A 9,891-nucleotide genomic window follows, 5' to 3' on the forward strand; every position below is an offset into this window, starting at 1 on the left:
CCCTTAATGTCAGGCAAGCACTGGTCTTTTACCTGAAAAGAACCAAGCCTATCAGGCAGTCTCTAAGACTCATTGTGATAATAGAGGTGTCCTGTGGTCAAGCTATATCATCTTAGAGGATTTCTAAGTGGGTTTCTGGCTGCATTATCAGATGCTACAAACTGGCTCACCTCCATGGCAAAATAACGGCCCACTCCACAAGAGCACAGGCTGCCATGGTATAATCCCTACAGGAAGTCCCAATGTAGGACATATGCAGAACTACCTGGAGTTCTGTATGCACATTTGGTAGGCATTATGCTCAAGTCCAGGCCTCTGCTGTAGCAGTCAGAGTACTGCTTGTCAGTCACCCATATGTGAAAGGGGGGTGGTGGGATAGCTCAGTGGTTTGAGCATTGGCCTGCTAAACCCAGGGTTGTGAGTTCAATCCTTGAGGGGGCTGTTTAGTTGATCTGGATTGGCCCTGCTTCGAGTTGGACTAGACGATCTCCTGAGGTCCCTTCCAACCCTGATATTCTGTGATTCTGTGCTCGAAGAAGAAATAGAGGTTACTTGCTGTGACTGGGAGTTCAAGATGTGTGGTCCCTATCTGTATTCCACTACCTGCCTTCCATCTCCTATGCTTCGGTTCTGGATTGGATTTGCCATAAGAGGAGGAACCTGAGGAGCTATCGACCTGCACTGTCTCTTATACCCTCTCTTGGGAGCACAAGGAGATCTGTTGCACATGTGTGGGCCAATGGACACTGCTTGCTAAAATCTCCAGACTCTAGCACATGTTGTACATGCATACCCCACGTGTAGAATACATATAGGGGCCGCACATGTCAAAGAACTTCCAGTTACAGTAAGTAACTGCCATTTCTTGAATTTGTATTTTATGTACTTTGCTGTGGTATATAGCAACATAGATAATACTTCTCTAATCACATTAGAGAAGACAATCGAGCAATTTACGAAGCTAGTGGTTGCACAGCAAACAGTGGTAGACAAAACTAAATGTTGATACATAGACTTCTGGATTGTACAGTGCTGAGCACACTAACAGACATTCAAGTTAATGCATGGTGAAAGGAATAACTCGAACTAATACGTTTTTTGGGTTATATGTGGACAGTAACCATTCCAGAAAGGCTCAGCTATAATCGTGAATCGCTTAATGCATGGCACTGGTCCCAAAAAGCTGCAGGCAGTGGATATGTAGAGAATGGAATAGTCAGTATTTTTAAGCATCTTGTCTAAATAGTCCTTGCTTGTAGTTAGGATTGTATAATCTCAAAGATGCAGCAGAAACAAAACCCAGTCATATAGAAATTGGAAAGATTAGGTTGTCTCCTTAATAAAGGAGACTGATAAGGAAGGAATAAACCTTGCTTCAGTACGTGCTCCCCCATTAACCACCAGGGATTGGGGAGCAGTGCATAACTCCTATGTTCAGGGTGTGTTGAGGAAATTTACACCTTCTTTTTCCGAGCAGCTGGCTGCACTGTTAACATCTCAGCTGTACAAGAGGCTTTCCTAATTAGTAATCCTTTCTACCACCAGTGCAAATATGTCTCTTCACTTGGTAGTAAGCAAACAAAACTATTAAGCAACGGTTATTTTTATGGATTTAGAATTTCACCTGGAACTGTGGCAGTGGGGAGTTAATAATAAAGGGATATGCATGCTACTGATTGCTAACTGCCAGACTTCATAAAAGAAGCTAGTTATTCTTCTGCATAGCTGGAATCATGTTGCAGAAAACTTCTGGGGGTAATTCCAATTTCTTGACATTTGTAACTGAGAATGTATAGATATGGCTTATCTGAGGGTGGGGGGACTCGTACCAAAGGGTTATGTGCATACTAACCAATCTGGTAAACATTCTTTTCAGGGCTATAATTAAGAATGAGTGTACTGGCTTTTTTTCTTTTTAGTTCTTGATCACCACTGAATTTAATGAAAGCTGCAAATTCTTGGCACTTGTGAAAAGCAGGTCATAAGACTAAAATTTTGAAGGGTGCCTGGTTAGAACAAAGATTAGGGTGTTCTCCCTCGCTGTGATACTAACTTGCTTTTGGGTCAGATCTCTGCCCAAGGATTGGCCCTGCTGCGACCATTCATGCCAGAAGCAAGAACCCACCAGTCAGTTCTCATGTCTCGTTACGCATCTGTAGGAGTTGATACCTACTTCACAGGAGCTGAGAAGATGCTGTGAGAATCACTAATCTGATGAAAGATGCTAGAAGTATGCAGTACTAAAACTACACTAGTGGGCTTTCTCTAACCTTCATAGAGTATAGACAATAGACATTCCTTCTGGTCTGACTCTTGCTTCCACCCACCCAACATCCTGGCTACCCCCATCTGCAGGGGTATGGAGAGACATTTGGCTTAAAGTAGTTTTTCATCTTGAATGTGGGTGGAATTGGTCTTCAAGTCATATTAAATTTCACAACTCACGAAAATTAACAGCGACCCTTTTTAAGAGTATTGCTACATCCTTTAATTGGTTCACTCCTCCCATATCACTTTACTCAATGAGACACATGGTTTTTCCTGCTACATCACATGCTGTTTGCCAAATCTGGTACCAAAGGTGCCGGTATAAGAATTCAGTACAAGTGTGTTCTGAATATGGGGATAGCGTCCCTCCCCAAGAAGGAAACATGCATGTTGCTTCTGCTCCAACTGATTTCCTAGTTCAGTCATGTAGTAGTAAGTGCTGCAAAACTCTCCATAGTTCTGGAGTCTTGAACACCCCCCAATTCTATCATGAGTTTGAAAGGATAATCTAAGAACAGCGTGAGATAAAAGTTGAAATGTTAGGGGTTTATTTGTAGAAGTTAAATAGCGGGAAAAGTTATCGTTAATCAATAGTCTCTTATCAAACTTTAACATTACATACCCCAGATATCTTTAAATTATAACATGTGTAACTGCCTCTAAAATCTCACTCAACTTTAGATGAATGCTATGCCCAACTTTTTCAACGTGGGTGTTAGACACCTAAAGAAGTGGCCTCCACTCTTAGAAGAAAACTGAGTCATTTATATAGGTGCCTAACTTTAAGCACCTAAGTTGGGGGAGGAAACTTGACTACCATGCTAAATCTGAAATGTCCTGAAAAGTCAAAAGAAACAAGTACTAGCGATGACTAGTCTTATCCAGTTCTATTGTGGTGCAAAAGCAATGTGGCTACACTTCAGCTAAAAACATGCTACAGTGTTTTATTAACATAATTATAAACATGCACCATTAAATGATGTAAGATATAGAATATTGATAGGATAATAATGTCCCAGTGTAACATACAGTTAATGCTAGTAGGTACAAAAGTGTCAAGGTGAATAGTTGCATTGAGCCAAGTACTGTAGTGTTTTTAAATAGTGCTTCTATTCCACTACTGATCAGAATCTGATTTACTTTAAACTTTTAGTAGTGGTGTCTGAAACAACATTTGAGAACCAATGTTTGTAATATTGTTTCTATCTGTTAAAATTTTAGTCAGTGTATGCAGGCATACTGTCCTCAGTTTAAGACTCCATTATTAGAACTTATTAGAATTTACAACTAGCAAAATGGAATTATATTCAGATTGGGTAGAGAGGTTATAAAACCAAACATTAACTAGAATTTTTTGTAATCACTGTCTTATGTGAAGTATAAATATATTGCTCCTTTTCAAGGTACTGTTACTCATTTCTCCTCCAGATAACCCATTTTAAATCAGAGTTAAGGAAGAATATGCTAGAAAAACAGTCAAGAATTACGTATGGCATGTTACACAAATAGGTTTTAGGTACTCTCTAATAAGTGACTTCAAACAAATGTAAAATTGCTTTGTAGCCTGGGTGATAGACTCCACATTGTTGCTATGTAAGCACTAATGCTGATACTACTGTAGCTGAAAAAAATCTCCCAGTTTACAATGCTGCTTCTTTCATAAAGTGGAGTTTCATAGGCAGTTAACCTACATTTCGGTTATTTAGGTGTTTTGTTCTGCTGAACATTCTGTACCTAAAACAATTCCTCCTGTAGATCGCAACATGGCACATTCAGCAAAGAAGTGGATAAAAACTAGGCTGACTAAAGCTTGTTATCAGAACCAAGTTTTCTTGACTTTTTGAAAAACCTGCAATATAACTAATTTGATGGATCTACAATACTATTGAAAGGTATGGTTGTGTAAAACATAGTACTCTTTGTTTTGATTTTAGTCTCTGTTGGAAAAGTTCTTGATTCCTAACGCTTCTCAAGCAGAAAGTAAAGTTTTCTATTTGAAAATGAAAGGAGACTACTACCGTTACTTGGCTGAGGTTGCTGCTGGGGATGACAAGAAAGGTACAGTATGTCAGCTTCTTGTTAAATTTGTCAGAAAATGGGCTTGCTTTAAATGGGACAGTGCTCTTTCTCTGATTCTGGGAGATGATTAATGTTAAATAGAATTAAAAGGTGGTTTAGCTCTGTGGTTATAGAAATTCCCAGTTTATTGCCTAAACGTGGTAGGTCAATAGCTCTCAAACAAGAGTCCCCAGGAATTCTCCCTTACAAGTGTGCTTTGCAGATCCCCACTGTAGCAAACGTGTGGTTGGTCATGTAACACTCCTGAAGCAGTCAACCATTATGCTTGTGTATGTGTATACCCCTAGTTTCAGAACAGAGATATGAATTCCCTTTGCCCCAGCCATCTCCATTCATATTCCCGCCTTTGGGTGCGGGGTCAGTACCCTACCCTTTCTCCACAAGGCTTAATATTTAGCTTTTTTGCTAGACTTGCTACACTTCTACAATATTTTTAAAAATAGCTGACAAAACTAGGTGTTGACCCTCAATGAGGCTGGAACCCACCTTGGAAGGGAAGTGGCTAATGACCCAAACTCATGATGTACTGGAATCTAGGAATTGTATTGCCATCCCATAAATTGGTTTGCTTATTGTTTTAGAAAAAAATTTTACCTGTCTGCTGTATCTACATAGATACAAACTTGTAACAACCTAGTAGACAGATTAGCAAGGGTAAGCAGTACCCCTATAGCTTAGTCTCTTAGTCCTTGAGGGTCCAAACACCTAGTTTGTCTATTTTTTAAAATACTGTAGAATTGTAGCAAGTCTAGCCAAAAAAAGGTTTGTCTTTCTAATTCTAAACTTGTACCCGAACAGTTCATGGTAAGTCTCTTCTGCTTTGTTTGCAAACTGTTCAGAACTGACTTTGCATTGAACCCGAACTGAATGGTGTATGGGGCCAGTGCAGTGGCACCAAAATCATACCCAGAGACTATCTGTGTCTTCCTTCAACAAAGAGAAGAGTTACATATTTGTACCCAACAGTTATTTGTGTAGGAGAAATAGTTTCACAAAGTTTTATAAGCAATTGCAAACGGGGGCTTATAATGGTAAATGTGGGAGCAACATTAATCTGCAATGCTGCCAACCCTGTCTGTAATAAAAAGTAGATTTGGAATACTTTGCAGCATTAAAGAGACACTGTCAGATGAAATTGTAATCTTATACATATAGATTAGATACTAGAATTCTGAAACTTATGCTAAATTTTTTGTTCCTTGCCTCTTCATTCTTTACTAAATACTATAAAAATGCTGCAATGCTTAGGTGGCAAATTCAGCTTTACATATTGACCAGCTATCTCCATCCAGCCTTAATGCTTATTGTGGGCCAAAGCTAATTTGGACATGTTGCTTTAACTGGCTAATTCCGCAAAACTGTTTTTAAAACAGTATTATGCTATGAAAATATTTGTAAAGCTAAGAGCTCCTTATTAATGAGGAAACTAAACCCAAACCTATTACTCATGTTTGTTACATGATAAAAACATAGGTCTTGAACACAGCTGTGTAAATGCATCTAAATTATTTACATGTTTTTCTTGAAGGGATAGTGGAGCAGTCACAACAGGCGTATCAAGAAGCTTTTGAAATCAGTAAAAAGGAGATGCAACCAACACATCCAATCAGATTAGGTCTGGCTCTGAACTTCTCTGTGTTTTACTATGAGATTCTGAATTCCCCGGAGAAAGCCTGTTCCCTTGCAAAGACTGTAAGTTTTTAAAAAAGAATCAAAAGCTTAAATGTTGTATGTAACCTATATTATATGGGCAATAACATTTTTTAAAAATTTATTTATTTTTTTTTTAAAAAACCCTCTAGGCTTTTGATGAAGCCATTGCTGAACTTGATACGTTAAGTGAAGAGTCATACAAAGACAGCACACTAATAATGCAATTACTGAGAGACAACTTGACAGTAAGTACCATTAAAACTTGCTTGTTAAGCAAGGAATTTTATTACATGTCATCATGAATCAAGCATTTTGTTCATTGCTTGACTCTAACTAAAGCATATGAGCAGTTAACTGGGGGCTACTATTTTATGCCTAACATGTAGGTAAATAATGTTTGTTAGCAGCAAGTTGTTATATTCCTGAACTGAAATTTTGTTCACACTTTTGCCTCCCATGGTAAGTTAACAACTTTCAGTTTCTATGATCCCATAATTGGCAAATCCACTACATCGTTGAATAACTACACTTTCTGGCTTATGTAAGGAATCTAGCATTTTTAAAAACAAGCTGCAATGTAGGTTAACTTTCACTTACTTATTTTTAGTGTTATCCCCTAAAAATGGTATTGAAAGCTTTGACTGACAGTGCAATCTTTACATCCTCTTGGAATTTTTTTTTTTTGGTGGGGTTTTTTGTTTTGTTTTTAGAGCTACTCTTCACCTTTGTGTAATGGGTCCAGCCTGATCATATGCATAAGGCATGGGCCCTAGTGTAGTTCTAAATGGCTAAATATCATCCAGTGAGGTGTCAGTTGCCTCAGCAGTAAGGTGGGGTTTTTTTCCTCCCTTTTCTTCGTCCCCCCAATGGTTCGTTCTTGCTCATGTTCTAGAGGATTTTTTTTTTTCCAGGTTTACTTGATATTTATGCAAACAAATATTTTGTGAGGTAGATATACTTGAACTTAGTACTAAGACCAATATAAACAAGCTTGTTTCCTTTTTTGGTCATGTTTTTTTATTTGAAACTTCTCTAGAATCAGTGTTATTCAGAAGTCTTACAAGTGAGCCACAGAACAGTAACTTTTAATTTGTTAAAAACAACAAGGAGTCCTCATGGCACCTTAGAGACTTAACAAATTTATTTGGGCATAAGCTTTCGTGGGCTAGAAGTGGGTTCTAGCCCACAAAAGCTTATGCCCAAATAAATTTGTTAGTCTCTAAGGTGCCACAAGGACTCCTCGCTGTTTTTGCTGATACAGACTAACACGGCTACCACTCTGAAACCTTTTAATTCATTGTTACTCAAACTGACTACTATCCACAGCATGAATCTAGATTGGCCTGCATGTTTTCTGAAATTGTTTCCTGGTAGATACCATGTCTCGGCACATCTGTCATTTATTTTCTGGCCAATTTTTAGGTATTTTCATGCTGCTTCAAGTTTAAGCAAGGAGCATTTGCCATGTGGCATCTGCACTGCATTCAGGCCAGGAACAAGGCTGCACATCTTGCACAGTATTCTCCACTGCCTTGCATCACTTACACATATGCAAAGTGTGTGTAAATGTCTACTATTCTGAATTCGTAGTATTTTATACTATCTTTGCACAAGAGTGAATGTTGATTTAAGATATGTGCAAGGCAGTGAAGAATTAAACCCTTTAAGGTCTTTCTACTTGTGAGGGCCTTGGCAGCTAAGGGATCCAATTGGAGCGCCACCTTTTGAAGCAGAGGGATGCTCCAAAGCATAGTGTGATAGCAATGACCGAAAGACCAGCTGAGGGTTTGCTGACCAGCTGATAGTTAAACTCCCAGAGGAGCAACAAACTCCCAGTGACAAAGCCTTTAAGCAATAATACCATTCAAGGTAGGAAGAGCTTCCCCCTTGAAGAAAAGTAGAAATATTACTGATATCCTCGTCTACTCATAATATTTAGCAAGAATCTGGAATGGGATGGGTTTTCAGCATTCTTGCAAATGCAAACACTTTACTGCTTTTTCTCTCAAACAGTTGTGGACATCGGATACCCAAGGAGATGAAGCTGAAGCAGGAGAAGGAGGGGAGAATTAACCAGCCTTCCAACTTTTGTCTGCCTCATTCTAAAATTTACACAGTAGACCATTTGTCACTCATGCTGTCCCACAAATAGTTTTTGTTTACGATTTATGACAGGTTTATGTTACTTCTATTTGGATTTCTATATTTCCCATGTGGTTTTATGTTTAATATTAGGGGAATAGAGCCAGTTAACATTTGGGGAATTTATCTGTTTTCATCTGAGGTGGCCAATATAGGGTTGTGAAATTTTTATACAAGTTTTACATGTTTGGCATAGTACTTTTGGTATACTGTGGCTTCCCACAAGGTGGCCAGGGTTAAACAGCTTCCTATGTTGAGCAAAGAAAACTGCGTGCATATTGGTCTGTCATGATGGAAAAAGGGGATAATCAGTTGCAGCCACAGGTGTAGTTAGTGTGAGTGCTTCAAAGCTGAAGCATACCATGGCTGCGGGGGAACAGATGTCCCATGGATATTGCATGTCAAGCGTGTGAAATCCTATGGAATATACAATCAAGTGTACATCTTTGATTGCAGCTGAAAAGCGTTCCTTAAGACAGTTTTGATCACCCAGTCAACTTTCTCTAGAGAAAGGCAGAAACGGTTCACATTCCATTATTTGTAAAGTTACCTGCTGTTGCTTTCATTATTTTTGCTACACATTTTATTTGTATTTAAATGGTTTAGGCAACCTAAGAACAAATGTACAAGTAAAGATGCAGTAAAAATGAAATGCTTGATATCCATAACTACACTGTATATTGAGCACAGCAGTAAAACAAAAACCCATGTATTTAACTTTTTTAGGTTTTTTTTTGCTTTTGTGATTTTTTTGATACTTGCCTAACATGCATGTGCTGTAAAAATAGTTAACAGGGAAATAACTTGAGATGATGGCTAGCTTTGTTTAATGTCTTATGAAATTTTCATGAACAATCCAAGCATAACTGTTAAGAACATGTGTATTAAGTTGATGTAAGTGGAATAAAAGTTTTATGAATGGACTTTTCAACTACCTTCTCTGTAGCTTTCATGTAAATCTGTCTTCCTGTTCTGAATTTTTTTTACAGGGATTCTAGAGAAACTTCACTAAAACGAGAGGCATGGCGAAATATCTTGACTATTCGAATGTCAGTTTTCCCCTGATTAAATGATTCTCTGCATCCAGATTTTGGTTCACTTTCCGCAGGAAATGAAGTAGCAAGATTAAGAGCTTGTCTTAACTATCTTGAAAGCTGAAACTACATTGTCCTGCTAAAGTATGTAATACATACTTGAAGGGGCTAGAGCTGCAGGAGGCTTTTGAGTGTCCAGATGGTACACCCATAAAGGCATTTAAAGCCACGGAAGAGAATATTACAAAAGTGCAACCAATACAGAAAAGACCTGGGGGAATGGGGGGACTACCTTCAAGACCCAAAAATTCCATGTGCACCAGGGCATGACCAGAACTAATCTTTGGAGCAGATCCGGAATCTGACCATCACATTGAATCTCTCCATTTGCTTTTGTGTTCTTGCTCTTAAATGGAGCGTTGGAGAGTCTTGACAATTTCTCTGAACCCTCAGAGCACTTTACTATTTGATTCTGGGAAAGGATCTGGAGTCTAATTCTTTCTCTTCCATTCCCCTAGCATAGGCCCCCTGTAAGAGCTGCATTGACAGCAAACCTCTGACAAGTATCTTCATTACCTTCAGGGATGTCAGTGTGAACTTGACATAATCGAGACGGGCGGAGCACTTCTTGATCCTCATTTGGTGTTCCACTGATGGCAGAAACAACATTAATTTCATTTCTAACATTCTGTGGAATTATAGAATAAATGAAAAT

At 38.6% G+C, this 9,891-nt stretch overlaps 1 protein-coding gene across 3 annotated transcripts in view; it reads left to right on the forward strand.

The window, feature by feature from the left end:
• Positions 1-9,073, forward strand: part of YWHAZ (tyrosine 3-monooxygenase/tryptophan 5-monooxygenase activation protein zeta) — a 32,128-nt gene extending 23,055 nt beyond the window's left edge. For all 3 annotated transcript variants that reach the window (XM_073330425.1, XM_073330428.1, XM_073330427.1), the window contains exons 3-6: positions 4,203-4,326; positions 5,876-6,039; positions 6,150-6,245; positions 8,014-9,073. In XM_073330425.1, coding sequence (XP_073186526.1) covers positions 4,203-4,326; positions 5,876-6,039; positions 6,150-6,245; positions 8,014-8,073 — 444 coding nt within the window. In that variant the 3' untranslated portion in view covers positions 8,074-9,073. The remainder of the gene's footprint in view (positions 1-4,202; positions 4,327-5,875; positions 6,040-6,149; positions 6,246-8,013) is intronic.
• The last annotated feature ends 818 nt before the right edge of the window (positions 9,074-9,891 follow it).

This window comes from Lepidochelys kempii, chromosome 2 (assembly GCF_965140265.1).
Source record: "Lepidochelys kempii isolate rLepKem1 chromosome 2, rLepKem1.hap2, whole genome shotgun sequence".
Classification (NCBI taxonomy): Eukaryota; Metazoa; Chordata; order Testudines; family Cheloniidae; genus Lepidochelys; species Lepidochelys kempii.